This window comes from Ricinus communis, chromosome 7 (assembly GCF_019578655.1).
Source record: "Ricinus communis isolate WT05 ecotype wild-type chromosome 7, ASM1957865v1, whole genome shotgun sequence".
In the NCBI taxonomy this organism is placed as follows: Eukaryota; Viridiplantae; Streptophyta; class Magnoliopsida; order Malpighiales; family Euphorbiaceae; genus Ricinus; species Ricinus communis.
The window spans coordinates 27,649,111-27,666,087 of NC_063262.1; the positions used below are offsets into that span (position 1 = coordinate 27,649,111).

At 32.0% G+C, this 16,977-nt stretch overlaps 2 protein-coding genes across 3 annotated transcripts; both read right to left on the minus strand.

Annotated features, from left to right (window-relative positions):
- Window positions 1-691: 691 nt before the first annotated feature.
- LOC8285484 (protein terminal ear1) lies at window positions 692-4,738 on the minus strand. Its single transcript, XM_048376282.1, has 5 exons — window positions 3,161-4,738; window positions 2,261-2,966; window positions 2,023-2,154; window positions 1,796-1,937; window positions 692-1,675 (listed from the first exon to the last, which is right to left on the minus strand). The coding sequence occupies exons 1-5, from the start codon at window positions 3,924-3,926 to the stop codon at window positions 1,334-1,336; spliced, it is 2,088 nt and encodes a 695-aa protein (XP_048232239.1). The 5' UTR covers window positions 3,927-4,738; the 3' UTR covers window positions 692-1,333.
- Window positions 4,739-13,037: 8,299 nt separating this feature from the next.
- Window positions 13,038-16,976, minus strand: LOC8285458 (D-cysteine desulfhydrase 2, mitochondrial). Of its 2 annotated transcripts, none has more exons than XM_002514998.4 (7): window positions 16,739-16,976; window positions 15,408-15,734; window positions 14,893-14,935; window positions 14,412-14,759; window positions 13,989-14,118; window positions 13,681-13,857; window positions 13,038-13,504 (listed from the first exon to the last, which is right to left on the minus strand). In XM_002514998.4, exons 1-7 carry the CDS (start codon window positions 16,808-16,810, stop codon window positions 13,273-13,275), a joined length of 1,329 nt encoding a protein of 442 aa, XP_002515044.1. In that variant the 5' UTR covers window positions 16,811-16,976; the 3' UTR covers window positions 13,038-13,272. The 2 variants fall into 2 exon arrangements, with proteins under 2 accessions (XP_002515044.1, XP_015572199.1); XM_015716713.2 differs by having other exon boundaries at window positions 13,365-13,504; window positions 13,622-13,857.
- Window position 16,977: the final 1 nt, after the last annotated feature.

Genomic DNA, 16,977 nt, shown 5'->3' on the forward strand with positions numbered 1-16,977 from the left:
CAGACTCGAACCAACTCATCTCCAACTTGACTTAGACTCACTCGAACTTCACTTATAAAATTATTTGCAACCTCAAATATAAAATTATTCAAATTTAAATGAAGAGTTTAGCTTCATGTAGCCATTTTTTGGGATTTCAGCTAGAAATACATGATGTGTTTAAAAAGCAATTTATTTATTTAATTTTGAACCGCAGCAGGCTAATATGGATTAGCATGGTTTTAAACATGTAGCTACACATAAACAACATGAGTCACAAGACTCGTCTTCCAAAGACTATAAAGCTGTCTCAAATACTTGATATTATAAAGCATTGAACCAATAAACTAAAACTCGACAAAGGCAAATAATATCAATGAAGAAAGAACAAAAGTTCATTAATTTTATATTAAACAAGTAAAGAAAAAGCTTTAAAGCAAATGACAATATGGCAAGAACAGTAGCCCAACAAGGAAAGCCTGGTTATGCTGCTGCTGCTTCTGTTCCTGCCCAAACAGCCCCTTGAGCTAAAACTGAGTCAAACAACAAAAGTATAAAGACAATAATAGAACAAAGTGACGTATATAGTACAGATAACATACCTCCCTAGCTATTAGATGGCAGCCATTTGCCCGCCATTTTACGGCGGTGCTAGATGGCTTCCTTTTATCCATTGGTCACTTTCCACCACCCACCCATACCCCCCCCCCTCTTTATCTGATGATTCATCCCTCTCTTCTCTCAACGTTCTAAAACAGGCAGAAGAAATTCATGCACATGAATGGATACTCATGAATTAAAATATAAGACATCATAAATTAAAACTTAAAAACATATAAAGATTCTTGTTTTTTTTTTTTTCTTTTTCTTTTTTCCAAAAGAAAAAAACAATTACAAAAACTAAAGATTTCATTTTACAAGCAACAGTACAAACTTTGCATAACCAGCCCGGAGAAAAGAAAACATGAAAATTAAGTTGTTTTACAATTTCTTTGCTAAACTAAAATACAAAAGATACAAAGAGAAAGGAGAGAGAGAGAGACAGAGAGTTAATGGAGGTGATGGTGGTCAAGGTCAGATCATGTTTCAGGCAAGCTGAACTGAGAATGACAGGGAGAGCCTTAGGCTGTGGCGAGTGAGTTAGCAGTGAGGTGGGGCTATATATGGAGGCTCGGAGCTCAACAAGAACACCTGATTGGGTGGGTACAGTTGTTCATAGCAGGCAAGGTTCTTGGTTTGCACTTAATATTTATGATATATGGTGTATATTCATATATTCCCAGTTCCAAAGAGAATCAGAAACCCAACATTTTAGACAGACCCACTACGCTACTAACCCTTGTTTCTTTGGTTTTTAGGCCAGGCTGCCACTACTACTGTCTTTGTCATCATAACCGATATCGCAGCCGTTTTGGCTGCTGTTATTGCTGCTGCTCTGATTCAGATTTTCTTCTTCTTCTTGATCTTCTACTTCTTCTCGATCTTCTTCGTCAGTCTCACCACTACTGTTGGTGCGTTTCATGTGGAGACCAAGAATGATTAGTGACTGTGGTTGCTTCTGGCCATGGCCAACGATGGGTAGTGGCTCAGGTAGTTGCTTTCCATCTCGTGGAGGAGAAAACACTACTGGCAAATAGTGGTCCATCTCGCATGGAAACTTGGAGTTCTTGAAGTGCTCTCTTAATGCTTCCAATCCCTTCATTTTTAGCAGAAAACTATAAATACCATGCATTACATATATGATGCATGCCACTTGACAAATGTTTTTTCTTTAAAAATAAAAAATAAAGCTAAAACTATAATAAGAAAGAAGTACCTGAACTCTTGCATAAGTAACTTCACAGATTTTCCTGGAATTAAAGACTTCCCAATGTTGATGATGAAATGCCTTATAGAGCCTCAATGTTGCCTGTGAGGATGTCATGTTGACGAACCCATATCCCACATTGCACTTGTTACTGTTTTTATTGAGAGACAATATGAATTAAATTAAAGCCAGAAAGAAGATAAAATTAATGCTAAAGAAAAGACCAAGAAAATCACTTGAAATCAATGGGAAGATAGACGAAATCATAAGAAGACAATGGCTGGTCATCGCCGCCGCCGCCCTCGGCAATAATCTGCTCATTGCAGTGAATGCAGTGGTTGTCTAGCATGTTCAATAGTAACTTCTGACTGCGATGAATATAAAAAAAAAAAAGGGCCAAAGCAAAAGAATCCCAAATAGTTAGGAAATATTTTCCTGTTATCCATAGATGCAAAAGAAGAAGACTAAATTTACCTGTACTTGTTGGGTATGTTCTTGATCATGACAGTGGTCCTAGAATCACTGCAATTTGAATCAACCATAGCATCTTCATTTATGAGAAAACGAGTATCAAACTTCTTTGCCGGTCTACTCTTCCATGGCCTGCTTCTATTTTGATGTTTTGTAGTAGTACTAATAGTGGCGCTAGACTCATTGTTTTGGCTTTTCTTTGCATTATTATTATTAATATTGTTATTATTTCTCTTTGAAGCATGCCCATCAGCAACCTTCTTGCTCATTCCATCTACAATTCCATCACCATCACTCATCGGCAAACATCCAATTGAACCCTTGTTGCTATTACTATTCTCGTTAGGGTTTCCTTTGATGGAATTCGAGGATCTTTTGACGGAGGAAGAGTGAGTTTGTGCAAGAAATGGGCGCGGAGAAATATTAGGACGCACTGGTGGCGGCGGCGGAGGCGGTGGGGGTGCATATCTTGAAATTTTTGGATTAATATTGATTGCGTTGTGGAAAGACGAGGCCTTAGAAGTACTACTGCCATTGAAGAACTTCCTACCAAAACCACCTGGACGACTAAACTCAATGACAACTTGCTTCCCGTGAATTTCTTTACCATTCATTTCTTTAAGAGCTTTAGCTGCATCTCTTATATCATAAAACTCCACAAACCTTTGTTGCTTCTTTAATGGTGTCTCTCTCAATTCTTTAACAGCACCTACCGAAACAAAACAAAACAACAAAAACCCAATAAATACAATTGAAAACCATGGACAGTAAATAACAAAATTAAACTATATATCAAGGAGTTGCTTTTTATCCTTTTCTTTTGTATGAAAAAGACCCATCATGATAAACAAACTGACAAAGTCTTAAAATAAAAATATAAAAAAAAAAAAATTAGATTTTTACCAAAAGCTTGGAATATTTCTTTGAGAGAAGAAGTAGAAACATTTGGGTCTAAATTGAAAACAACAATAGTCCCATGGTTATGACCATCAGGAACAGCGTTACAAGATGGTATTACGAACTGAGCCCAAACAGCACACCCAGCAATGAACCCACGCGCCGCCGCCGCTGCCGCTGGTGATGGAGGTAAAGATGGTGGTGCAAGGAAGTTATTTTGGTCTAAAGCAGCAAAAAGGTTTCGAAGTCTGGATTGCTGCTGCATATGTTTCTCTCTAATTTCCACTAAGGCAATCTCTGCATGTCTAAGATCATAAAAATGAACGGTCACGATTCCATCAGAAATCCTTTCCATTTGTACACCTCTTACTTCCCCAAACACTTCTAATTCTCGTCTAATTACAGACTCGCTCACTTCCGTTGGCACTGAACTTAAAACCAGCGTTCGCGTTGGGGCTGCGGACTGTGGTGGCAGTGAGGGTACTGTTGTGCTAATGTACGCTTGTGGTTGTGGTGGTGCAAGTTGGTATTGAGGAAACCCGAGCGAAGGAGGAGGAGCGTACGGGTAATAAAGTTGCTGTGCTGGTGGTGGAGGTGGAGGTGGTGGCGGGGGCGTAAAGATGTGTAACTGCTGCTGCTGCTGCTGCTGCTGCTGATGATGATGGTGGATTAAGGTTGGCGTATTAAGGTGAAGGCTGTTGTTTCTTGGTCTGAATTCTTGGGCTCTTGGGTCTAAACTGCCTTGAAACCGGGCAATACCGGTTTCTGCCATGGTCGAAACTTGTCGTGAAACCGCTTCAAAGAAGGGTGAGAAACCGATTTCCTGGTGAAGCTATGGCTTTCTTGCTTTTCTCTCTCTATCTCTGCTGTTTTTGTTACTCAGTAATGTTGTTGTTGTTGTTAGTGGAAAAGGCAGAAATAGATTTCCTTTTTTCTCAACTTTCTTATCAAGCCAAAGTTGCCAAAAATGTCCTTTCTTCTCACCTTTGCTAAAAAGACCATATTGCCCTTAAAATGGGTTTTCAAAACTTGAGAAGTGCAATTTCTTTTCCTTTTTTTGGGTTTTTGGTTTGATTTGATTTGGGTCATTTTTAAGGTGGTGGGGGAGGAGGTGGCGGTGGTGATGGGTTGAGAAGAGAGTTGGACCGTACACGTGGCGGTGGAGAGTAATGCTTTGAATATAGGTAAGGAAAAGGGGTAGTAGTAGCAGGAGTACACTGGTATTGGTGTGAGAGAGAGAGAAGGGGAGGGTACAACATATTTGAAAAAGCAGAAAAGCCGAAAGGTTGGCCAAAATCTGGAGGGTATAATAATGGCCTGGTGTAAGATAGTACCTTTCATGTGGGTATTTTGACTACTCGTAGTATCCCCCTTTTCTTTTTTTTCTTTTTCTAATGCAAAATCCATCACTTGGTTCCCCTATTTTTTAAGTTTGTCTCATTTAGTTCCTAGTTTTTTTTTTAAATTTTAAATAGTCCTTAATATCTTTTTCTTTTATTCACTCTTTCATCCACCAAACATGTGATAAGAGAATAATTAATTAATTTCTAATCAAGTTCATTTATAAAAGGAAATTGCCGCATCATATTACAGATGGACGATGACATGGCAAAGGGCAATAAAATCTTTTTTACCGAAATAAATATATATATATATATATATATATAATCTTATTAATCGAAGAATCAACGGAAGTACTCCTCCTACCCACATTGATATTATAATGTTATTTCCATTTTAAAGCTGATATTAGATTTTAGGAAACCTTAAAACATATCGGCAATGATATGGAACAATGTTATTAAGTTTTTATTTATTTAAAGCTTATTTTTATTTCTTTAGCATTTTTTCTTTCCTCCTACAACTCTTTCTATTCCTTTTTTCTTTCTTTTCATGATTCTCTTTATTTTTTAAATTTCTTGATTGAATCTGTTTTACTTGAATTTTTTTATTTCAATTACTCTATTTTCTTTTCTCATATTTAAAACCTTAATTCATTAAGAATTCAATAAAAAAATCTCAAAAAATACTTTAAATACCCAAAATTAATAAAAGCTTTTAAGAATAATAATCTTATGGTGGCATTTATCTAGTGAAAAATGCAGTTACATATTTATTTTTGTTAAACTTATTAGTACTTTTGTTAAAAAATATATCACTAAAGAATAAAATATATAAATAATTTATAAAAGTTAAAGTCCAACCAATTAAATAACTGGTTTTAGTCATTTTGGTATTGGTTGGATTTAGTCCTAATTCTATTAGTTGAGATCTATACTTTATTTGTTCATTAATTTAATTTACATTTCAGTCGAATCAATTCAAATTCTAATAGTTTCAGAGATAGAATTTCAAACAATTTATAAGGGTTAAAATCAAACTAACCAAATAGCTAATTATAGTCATTTTGATACTGATTGAATTCAAATCTAATCTATTAACTGGGCTCTATATTTTACTTGTTTATTTAACTTTCATCTTAAACAATCAATTTAACTTTTAATAATTTTAACGCTACATAAATTGCAAATGAATTTGAGAGTGACCGAAGCACCGTAATTCCAAACCAAATGTAACTATTGAAAAAATTAATCAACTTGTATATTAAGTACAAATAAAAAATATAGATCAAGACAATAATTATATATAAAAAAAAGTTCTTAAAAAGAGATTTTTAATCAAATTCATTCGTATTTTATCATTTAAATTCATAATTTGAATTATAGAAAAATCGTTAACAGTTGTTTTATGAAAGTCAACCGGCGGTCATCAGCTATGACCGGTGAATTGAGGAGGTAAAAAAAGTGATAGTCTTTTTATATTTCATTTTAGGTATTATAAAAAAATATTATAAAATCAATACCATCGAAAATTTGATGTAGAACAGAGAGAACAAATAGATAACTAAAAACTACACATTATGTTCATATAACATTGCCAGGCAATGTCAGTGTCCTAGCTGGCAATTTTTAAATATCTCACGCATATGTAAAGGTAATTTTATACACACTCGTAACATTTTATCAATTAAGGACCAAATAAAACAAAAAAACAAATACATGGACTACTTAAAACTAAACAAAATAACTAGAAACCAAATGAACCAACCCCGAGAAGTAAGGTATTAAATTATAGAATTTTATTTTCTTTATTGCTCTTAATTTTTTTTTTTATTATTATTATTCATTTGGACCAAATCGAACCATTCTTTCATTATCTTAATTTTTTCTATTTCTTCTACAAATTTTGTATCCCATTTTGTGAAAAGAAATAGCAATCCTAGTTTTCTTCCTTTTTTATTTATTCTAAGATTTTAGTCATTTAACTGAAAAATTCAGTGGTTTCGACTCTTTTTGATATGTTATTTTTCAAATATTTCATTCTTTCTTTCTATTGAAATATTTTTTTGATTTAATTTATTAATATTTTTATGTTATATTCATTAAATTCTATAACCCAATGAAAACATATTAGTTGAATCGTGTAAATTTATAAGATAATTAAAACATATTATAAGTGATGTTTATACTAAGTATATGTAAGGAATAATTATAAAAATGGTGCGTATACTTGTTAAGTTTTGAAAATTAAGTGTTTAAATTTTTTAAAATTATAATAAAATAATTACTATTTTGCTCTTTGTATTTTTTCATATTATACTAATTATCTTTTAACATTTAAAATATATATTTTTATCCTTCTACTTTATAATTTTATACTACAAACCTCTTTCGTCACAGTTTTTGTTAGACAACGGTCAACTAGGTTTGATTTTACAATATATGCTCATGATCTTTGGCGTATAAATTGCTCCTTATAGTTTATTTATTATACTAAAAAAATTATCTATTTTTTATGTAAAAATCAATTTTAATATTTGTACAAAAATAATTAACTAGTATTCTTTAATTACTTTAATTTTTAGCATAATTAAATTCTAGAAAAATTTAAATATCTTAAAAGTATTTATATTAATCAAAATATTGAAAATTCATATACTTTAATTTTAAATTATTGAAATAGAATAGATATTATTCTTATTATTAATTTTCTTACAGTAGAATTATAACCTTGATAAAAAGTTTAAGGATCAAATTATATTTTTTTATCAATTTATTTTCTAATTTCATTGACTTTCAAAATGTAAAAATATTTTATACAATAAATAAAATACAGGAAAAATTTGTATATCACAAGAAATCAGAGGCAAATAGTATAAAATCAAACATAATTAACGATTTCGTATGGAAAATTTTGACGTAATGAATTTTTAGCATAAAATTATAAAATAGAAGGATGAAATAATATATTTTCCAAATGTTATGAGGTAATTATAATTTAGTGCTTGAAACCATAAATTATTAATATTTAAGAGTATAAAATTGGCAACTTATATAAAAAAATATGGATAATTATAAAAATAAAATATGAACTTGTTAAAATTTGACAATCAAGTATTTAAATTTTTAAAAGTTACAATTTAGTGTGTGAATTTAGTAAATATTGACAATTGATATATAATAGGCCAATAGTAATTACGGACTTATAATATTAGTGGTATTGTTGACCTGCTGTGTACATTTAATCGTAAATATTTAATAGATTCATATATCAAATTGTATATTTTAAGAGTTTAAATACTTAATTATCAATTTTAATAATTTCAAATAATTATTCTATACGTAAAACTTACATTTTAAAGATATTACCTTTTTTAAAGAAAAAAGGGAGAGAGGGAGCAAACAACAGTAAATTTCTGTCGGGTATAATTATATATGGTTCTCGTCCGATAGAGCCATTGATGATTTGAGATGGGAGACAGCATTAACTTTAAAGCCAAGTAACAACTAAAACATGATCTAGGCTTTCTCGTAAAATACATAAATACCTCAAAAATCGGCCTTTAAAATTTGAACTAAATTCTCTATAATTTGGTGCTAAAGTAATTACTTAAAACTATAATGTATTTTAATTTATAACTTTTATTTATTTTCATATAATATAAAAGAAAAATCTAAATAGAATGTTGGACCAGTAATAAAATATGGCATTCTAATAAAGAAAATATGAGACATATATCGAAATGGTATAAATGATGGCTTTGTTTTGTGGGAGGGGGATATATATGTGACCCTAATGAGAGAGCATATTCATATTCATATTGTCATCCAAATGTAGGAGGCAGAGAGAGCATAGGGGAGTGCAGAGTTGGATCAATGGTTTTAGGTGGGAATTACACAGTAAAGGGTACAGACCAAACTGCACTTTGGACTTGCTTAATTTGGCATTTGGCATCAACTTTAAATGGAAATTGAACCTCCCACTTTTATACCATTTCTGCTTTATTATTCTCAATTAATTCCTCCTACCTAAACTTTAATAATAATTATTTTTTAGTTATACAGAGCGTTTACTATTTGGAGCGAGAATTTTTAAATTTGAATATGCTCATCAATATTATGTAAGTTTTTGACTTTATAGAGAATGTAAGAGAATGACTATTCTCTGTGTCTAGTCCATAACATTTGTTTATTTCATGAATAAAAAAAAAATTAAAATTATTTTAAAATCAATAAGAAATATTATTTTTTCGTGTAAATTTGTTTAAAAAAATTTTCTTTTCAAAAATACAGTGTGGCTGTTTTTTTTTAAAATAAATAAATAAACTGTATTTTTATATTTTAATATAAAAAAATAATACTATAAATTTGATAAAAAATAATAAATAACTATTTTTATTATTTTTCCTAAAAAAGATTCTTGATTATTTTCTTCCATCATTTGTGAATAGTCTGATTTTGATAATTTCTTTTTTACTTTTAGTGTGATATTTGATTTGTTTTTTATATTTTTATATTTTATTATTTTATAAATCAAACTGCTTATTTTAAAATATTTTATCCTGATAATTATTTCTCATCCTTAACACGGTCACTTTATTCAATCCATTTTTTATCTAATCAAAAGAATCAATTTGCCTCGTGTATTTAAAAGATATACATTTTAAAATATCAGTCCTTTTAACTAAAAAAATTAAAATATTTTACAAATTAGGAATATGATTACATACAATTTCTTATTGCACTGAGATATTGTATTCAAATTTTCAATTCGGGCAAATATGATTTAATTTTTCACATTATTTGTAAAAAGATAAGAAAATTTTATACAGTCAATTTCTGTTATATTTATATTTAATGAATTAATAATATCTATTAACTAATAAATTTTTAATGAACTATTTTTAATTTTTAAAAAATAATCGAACTTAATAAATTAATAATTTTAATATTATTAGTTTTTTATTCTACTAAATATATTAATTATAAAAAAGACTATATGTAGTATTTCATAATACTAGAGATTTAAAGTGTTATATAATTTTCTTTTAAAGAAAAACCATTCAACAAATCGGGGAAGAACAATTAAGCTCTCATTCTTCATTTCGTCTCAATGTCACCCTTAATGTTTTCAAAAAGGTCCAATTAAATCCAAATTGCAAATATTGTTAATATTTTTGTTAGAGTACAAACATATTTAAAATTTGAACCAATGATTTAATGACGGTTGGCCCTCTTTGATTTTATTATTCTCTTAAGAAATTAAAATAAAAATGCTAAATCAAATCAATTATTTATAATTAAAAAATATTAAAATTAAATTAAAATGAAAAATTAAGATTAACTAAAAAGTCTGCAAAAAAGTCAACAAATTTTACCCCATCTTGAAATTTGGAATGAGGACTTAATTGTTCTTCCCCAATTTATTCAAGGGCTTTTTTTGTACATTTTGCCTTAAATTAAATGATGAGTAAAACATTTTAGAAAGATGTAAATCCTATAAAGTTAGAGGGTAACAATATGGATTAAATTGAAGATTAGTAACTTGTTTTAATAATTAGATTTATCATCAACACATTTGATTATTCTTTTACTTAAAAAAAAAAAGAAATTTAAATTCTCACAGGAGTTATATAACTTTACCAGAAAATTAATTGTTTGTAAAATCTTGAGCCTACATAATATTTCTGGCATGCTATTATTGCCCCTATTTAAAAAAAAAAAAAAATTTAATGCCAAGATGAATGGTTGATATTGAGTATAATATTTAAATTGTGAACCAAACTAATAATTTAATAGTGAATTCATATCTCACAAATGCATGGCCAAAAATCCTCTTTCTTTTACTGAACAATTACTTTTATCAGACAATTATTCAATTATTTATGACCAAATAATAAGGCAGGACACATGAACAATGTCTATTGAAAATTAATATTATTTTTTCCAAGTAAATAGTACTACCATGCATGGGAAGTTAGCCCAACATGAGATGAGGTTTCCAATGTCACCACTAACCTTAATCCAAGTAAATTATTACTAAACTGTGTTACTTGCCCACACTTTTTGTCTCCCACTCCCATGTCCTTTCTTGTCCATAACATCTTCTTACTTATAAGCTACATTATCTGCAATTAGTAAATGACTAGTTCTCACTATTTTATTACTACTCTCTCTTCTTCTTCTTCTTCTTCTTCTTTTCAATCAATGGTGGCAGATGAACAAAGTAACTAGTGGAAAACAACATTACCCATAAATGCTTCTTTATTTATTTATTTATTTTTCCTTGGTGAAGATATGGATGAAATGACCCATATTAAAGTTCCCAAAAAAAAAAATGTTGACAAGACAAACACATTAATTTTCCCTATAATTATAGGCTATAGTAGGTAAATGATGAACTCTCAAATTGAGGGTGAAAATTAAATCGAAAATCTCCAACTAATTAAGTCGGGTGAATAAAACTCACCCTTTGTCTTTGAGGGTACCAATTATTGACTACTAGTGTTTTCTACTGTAATTTATTAGTCAAAGTTCAGTAGTTCATAAAGGAGGGTCCAAAGGAAAAGAAGGTGGTGCATTTTTAAATTATTGAATTGAAGTAGCAGTGAATTTATATAGTTGCACAAGTGCCTTGTGTTCATTTTTCTATATTATACAATTAAGATTGCATATTATAAGCTCAATAATTATTTACATAATAACATAGAGTTAATAGCTTGTGTTGTTTTGTTCCCCATTTCCTCCTCAACAATTCATGGGCCATTGCTTACCCATCTCTTTCTCTCTCTCTCTCTCTCTCTCTCTCTCTCTCCACCCCACCCCACCACTCACCTTCTTTAAAGAATCTTACTACAATTTCAGTTATTTAGCCATAAGACATTCCATATGTTGGCTCCTCAATTTAGGCCCCACTTTGGCCAATGAGGTACTTACCACATGGTTGTTTAGCATTAAGCTTCCACCCCTTAATGACTTGGTTAAGGAATTACTATAATTTGAGGAGGGTGAGAGATGGGTTTCGAATCTGAAATCCATTCATCAATATAAGCGATCCTGATCACACTATATGTCTGGTTGTTAGTGTTATGTAATATGAGTATAAAAAAAAACTATCCAGCTATCGGAGTCGAACCGATGACCATCGCATTCGATAGTGTCGAACCGATGACCATCGCATTACAAATGCGATGCTCTAACCTCTGAGCTATGATGGATCTTTTCCTTTTCTATCTAATTTATCTTTTTTTTTCTTTAAAATAAAATGAGTGATGATGTGTGCTTACAAATTGGGAAATTAAAAAATGTTGCTTTATATTATATACAAAGGAATAAAAATGGTAAAAATGATGTTTGAAGCCAAGCATGATCATAAAATGATTGGATGAGTTTTGGGTATGCATAGAATCAAAAGTGATTACAAGAGGCACATGAAAAAGAAACCTAGACAATGGCATGGCAAGCAGAGACAACAACAACAACAACAAAAAAAAAAAAAAAAAAAGAAGAGAGGTTCCATGGGACCATACTCATTTGCTCCCCTTGTTACCAGGAATTTTGCTCCCCTCACTTCTTCTCCATGTTGTTCTTTTAGACCTAAAGGTGGCTAAGCCACCACAAATTGCTGCTGTTGCTGGCTTCACCACAGACCCATAACACATAACATTGTGCATTAATCTCTTTTGTATATTTTATTACAAAAGCCCATCTGCATAATATTGAATTGCGGACCCATGTCGTGTTCTGTCACTGTGGCGAATCGTTTTTGGTGTTGCTGTCTGGGACACAATGGTTTATTATGTGCATTGAGCCTTATATTCTTTCTAAAGCTCTTTCCTTTTTCTGTGTCTTTTTTACCAAAAAAAAAAGAAAAAAGAAAAAGAAAATTGACACGAACACTGCCATCAAGAATGTTCAAACATAAAAATATTTGGTGTAGCTGCCAATGTAAGAAATTAATAAGCTTCCCTACTTCCTAGAATTTACTGTCGTAGATAGTGAGATTCACTGTTCTTAATGTTATGAGGCCATCCCTAAAACACACAACCTTAAAAAAAGAATGTTATGTTGGTTAAAAAAATTATTATCAAGCTCGGGTCTAAAGGAAGTTCTATGGATTTCAAGTGAAGATTTCAAGTTCGAAGCTCCAGCTCGCCGATAAAAGAAAAAATTGTTATGAGACCATCCCTAAAACACACAACTAAGTTGTTTCTTGGGTTTATGATTGTTCAGTCCCACATCCTATCCATGGATCAACCCAAGATATATTTTTTTTTATTCTTACCATAATGGGTAGCAATTAAAATGGAAGATGACTGCAAATTCTTGAAAAATCTAAATGGAACTGAATATTTATGAACTAAAATTTAAGAATCTCAACTTGACTTGGGCTAACTTGGCCCAACACTTAAATATGTTTGAAGCATAGCAAACAAATAAGGGGGTCAAGTTTGAGTTTAAAGCTAGCAAGCGATACAAGTGTTTGTATCGGAGTTTTGCAGGACAAAATGCAACTTTTTACAAGTCAGAATACCAACAAGACATTTTCAAGTGAATTCTATGCGTGTTTTCATATAAACAAACGAAAGTGACTCGGACAAAAACAAGGTTCTCAGAATTCGTTGACAACAACTTGCAAGAGAATGTTCAGAGCTAATAATAAATCTCTGGATTACAAGAATGAGAAAATAAATTCTACAATACAACCAGAATTTTCTGATTTACAGGAAACAAAAAACAAAGATGAAGCATTTTCAGGTTTTTTACAAAGGAGGGTACTCAATCTTTGAGACTGTGAAAGTAAGTTTTATACCTTTGTGCTAATCCAAACATGCCAAGAGTTCCACCTGTGTGAAGCATTACTATGTCTGCATCTCCTTCCCTTTCCTCCTTACTCATATGAGCTGCCATTTCCCAAGCGGCTAAGGTATACACTGGATCCACTAGAATGCCAGTCTGTTGTGCAATCTGCTGGCATGCCTCCATCTCTCCTTCCAAAACATTGCCAAATCTGAAAGTGAAAGAGGGAGAAAGCCATTTTAGTTGCTACCTAAAAACATATGCAATGGAAAACAAATAATTCTTATGACACCACATGCAGAAATATCTGGTGCTCAAAGTTAAATACCTGTGCAATCTTATATAGAATACAAATCAATCAAACATTGGCAATATGCAATTACGTACTTCCTCTTACGGTTGCGTTCTACCCAATGAACAACTCCAGTATTTACTTCATTTAAGCAATGGTCAATAAGATTAAAACCAAATCGTGTTCTGAAATTAGAAACCAAGCATTTCTCCCTTTGTTTAAATGCATCAATCGTATCAACCAGGACGACAGCAGTTACCTCCCATGGAACCCTGAGAAAGGATTACCAGCAGTTAGTGTAGCTCACAAGAGTTCCATAAAAATTAATCACTGGGGTAGCCACATAATCATCCGAGAATTTAGACATCTCGACTACAAGGGCGTAACATGAAGTAGAACCCACCCCAAACACAAGGCTCCAAGTCCCAAACCAATAGCTGTTGTACCAGTACCAGCATCTACAATCAATTTTACACGTCTTTTTTTTCCAAACAAATGACTTTGGCACAAGTACTCCACCAGGCGAATGGCACCTATGCGAAAGAAGCTATTTATTAGAAGCAATTGTTAGAATCATGACGTGTTAAAACCAATAAGAAGATCCAACTTAATAAGAAATACATATGGAGACAGTATTCTTACAACAATAAGTAATCACACACTTGTAAATCACTCAAGAATTTAATCCTTGGCAAAGGCCTTGGGAGGGGTATGACTTTCAAGAAAACCAGTAGCGATGAAGTTCGACGACAACAAAGACAATATTTTATTAACTCTGCATGAACAAAAACACTCAGACAAAAGCCAAGCAATTGTTTCCACTTACCTAATAATGCCACGACATCCCCTGCTCCTTCATTGACAATTAAAACCCTCTTTGAATGGTTCTCTACATTTTTACAAGCATCCATTGTCCTCATGTCCAAAGAACTATATGTCTGGCTTGTGAAAATAGTCTCAAGGATATCATTACACCATAAAACCTGACCATTATTTCCTGCCACCAAATCAGCATGGATTTTCAGCATACTCTCCCTATGGGCATAAAGATGCCTTGGGACATAAGTTACTTTTCCATATACTGATGAAATCAGGTTATAGCCAGTCAAAACTTCAGGCTGCTCCCCTCTTAGAAGCAAATGTGACTTTAGCCCTATCTCGGCACATGAAACAGCTGCAAAAACACATGTCAATAGTCAGGCTAGGTCTCACTTGTTTTTTTTTTTTTCAGAAAAAAAAGTAGAACTTCTACGCTGCAGTAAACGTAGCCCACTGTCCTATTTTTGTGGGAGCAAAAATTGACCTACCAACAGCTGCTGCATGTGCACTTTGACAACCTCCACATGTAACCTAGAAAATGTCCCAATCGAATGTTATTTGGTCTTTAAAAGCCCCTAAAACTGAAAGAAGTTGATTACTCGTGGAAACTATTTCAGGTCATATTTGCCTAAAAGAGGAAGCAGTGTTTGGAACTAGAAATTACTCATAAGCTTAGATTAGCAAGAAGATCTCTAATATCATAACTAATTAACATGAGTCAAGCATGAAAGCATCTGCTCTATATTGTACGATATATTTCCACAAAGGACCATGGTTGTTTTGGCTCTCTATACCAATGTAGAGCACATGTTCTATTAACAATTAGTCACTTTTGCTCATTAGCCTGTCGAAATAAGTCATAAAACAAGGGAGTAATTCAAGTTCCTAAGAATCAACTAGGAGAAGCATTGATATCTGACCAAATGGGAGGCATGCATTCAGTAAACAAACATGCATCTGTAACATGAATTGCCATATTATATCCATTAGGAAGTCATCTCACCACATCAGTCACTGAATGATTCACAAGGAGTGGAATCAATCCATCTAGTTTTCTCGCCTTATTACCATTTACTAAGGGATGCAACAGATCGTCCCTCACAATATAGAAGGATGGATGTCGACTGTCTTTCTTCATCATGTGATCACCAAAAAATGGGTGAGAATCGTTTAGAAAAGACATGTCACCAAATAGTCCTTCTCTATGTAGTCCTTGAGCCAGAGAAAGCCTTATTTGGTGGATTTCAGTATTAGGAAGCTGCAACATCCATTTTCTGTTAAGTAAGTTTGACATTAATTTTTCACTGCTCAGTTTGACTTCAGAAAGACCCTGTCAAAAAGTGGAAAAATATTATGCATAGTCTAAAATCTAGTTAATCCTTTTCTTGCACAGGAGAAAGAAACCAACATGTTGATGATATAGAATTCAAGTCAAACACAGCTATATGACCGTGAAATAAAACAAATCTACAATTTAGAAAAACAGTATTGTTGAATATTATTTTCAGAACAGCCAACAGCATACCCGTTTCAGACAGTTAAATGAATGGAGTAGTTATACATATTTAGAAATATGCCCATTGCTGGATTGCCTGAAAGAAGAACTCTTTTGGAGCTTTTTTGGAGCTCATCTTGATGCATAAACCAATGGTATATTGTAATCTCGTGAACTTTCTATTTACAAATCTACTTGGTATAATTATAGGATCATCAGTATCATCTTATTATCTCACACTCAATTAAGCTCAATATCAATCAATAACTCCAAAACATGGAGGTAGCAATAAAAAAAAAATAAGACAGATTCACGGTGGCTTTGCTACTGAGAAAATGAAGGAAAATGGAAAACTCAGCCATGTGAAAAGGCCTATGTCCAATTCAAAAAAAGAAAGGCTTGAATTGACACCATAAAAGAAAGGCTTGAATTGACGCCATAAAACAATTTCCAAGTAATTTTGTACAGTAAAACTAAACAACAGAAAATAAGTCTTTCCCGAAACAAATGGAGCCTAAGTCTAGATTGCAAAAAAAGGGCTGAATTATTTGAGACAACCCTTTCTACAATCTCTCTTCAGAATATCACTGAACTTTTTAAGTGATAACTAATGGTAAAAACGAATATGGCTAACCTAAGGTGTAATTAAAGAGATGCCAAGATAACTCAATAGAAACCCAAGGACATGACATGGATTTCAGAAGATACATATCGATTGGGAGAAAGTACAAAATAGCAGCCAAGATAAACAATCAAGCAAAACAGGCATTAATGAAGCAACCAGAACTCAAAGAAAAAGAACCCTTCAAGCTAAGACTGTTACACAACAGGAAAAGTACCTGAGAACCACTATGATAGCTGCATTTCATGGACGTAATTGCCGTTTTACAGCTCCAACGTTGCAGTTTCATTGCAGAGTATAGCTATTAGCTCAAAGAGAATCATAGAATAGAAAGCAATTAAATGATAATAAAATAAAAACATGACCTCTCTTTTCATGGGCTTTTCAAGGCCCAAATATTAATAATGTAAAGACAAGAAAAAGAGAAAAACAAATGAGATAAGAAAAATAAAAACA

Excerpts from the sequence above, each read along its gene's own strand:
- LOC8285458 (XM_002514998.4), bottom strand. The coding sequence starts at position 16,810 with ATGAAACTGCAACGTTGGAGCTGTAAAACGGCAATTACGTCCATGAAA. Across the intron at positions 14,119-14,411 it reads GGATGTCGTGGCATTATTAG|GTGCCATTCGCCTGGTGGAG; the intron begins GTAAGTGGAAAC and ends TCTTTCGCATAG. Across the intron at positions 13,858-13,988 it reads CTTGGAGCCTTGTGTTTGGG|GGTTCCATGGGAGGTAACTG; the intron begins GTGGGTTCTACT and ends ATCCTTTCTCAG.
- LOC8285484 (XM_048376282.1), bottom strand. The coding sequence starts at position 3,926 with ATGGCAGAAACCGGTATTGCCCGGTTTCAAGGCAGTTTAGACCCAAGA. Across the intron at positions 2,155-2,260 it reads AACATACCCAACAAGTACAG|TCAGAAGTTACTATTGAACA; the intron begins GTAAATTTAGTC and ends TATTCATCGCAG. Across the intron at positions 1,938-2,022 it reads TATCTTCCCATTGATTTCAA|TAACAAGTGCAATGTGGGAT; the intron begins GTGATTTTCTTG and ends CAATAAAAACAG.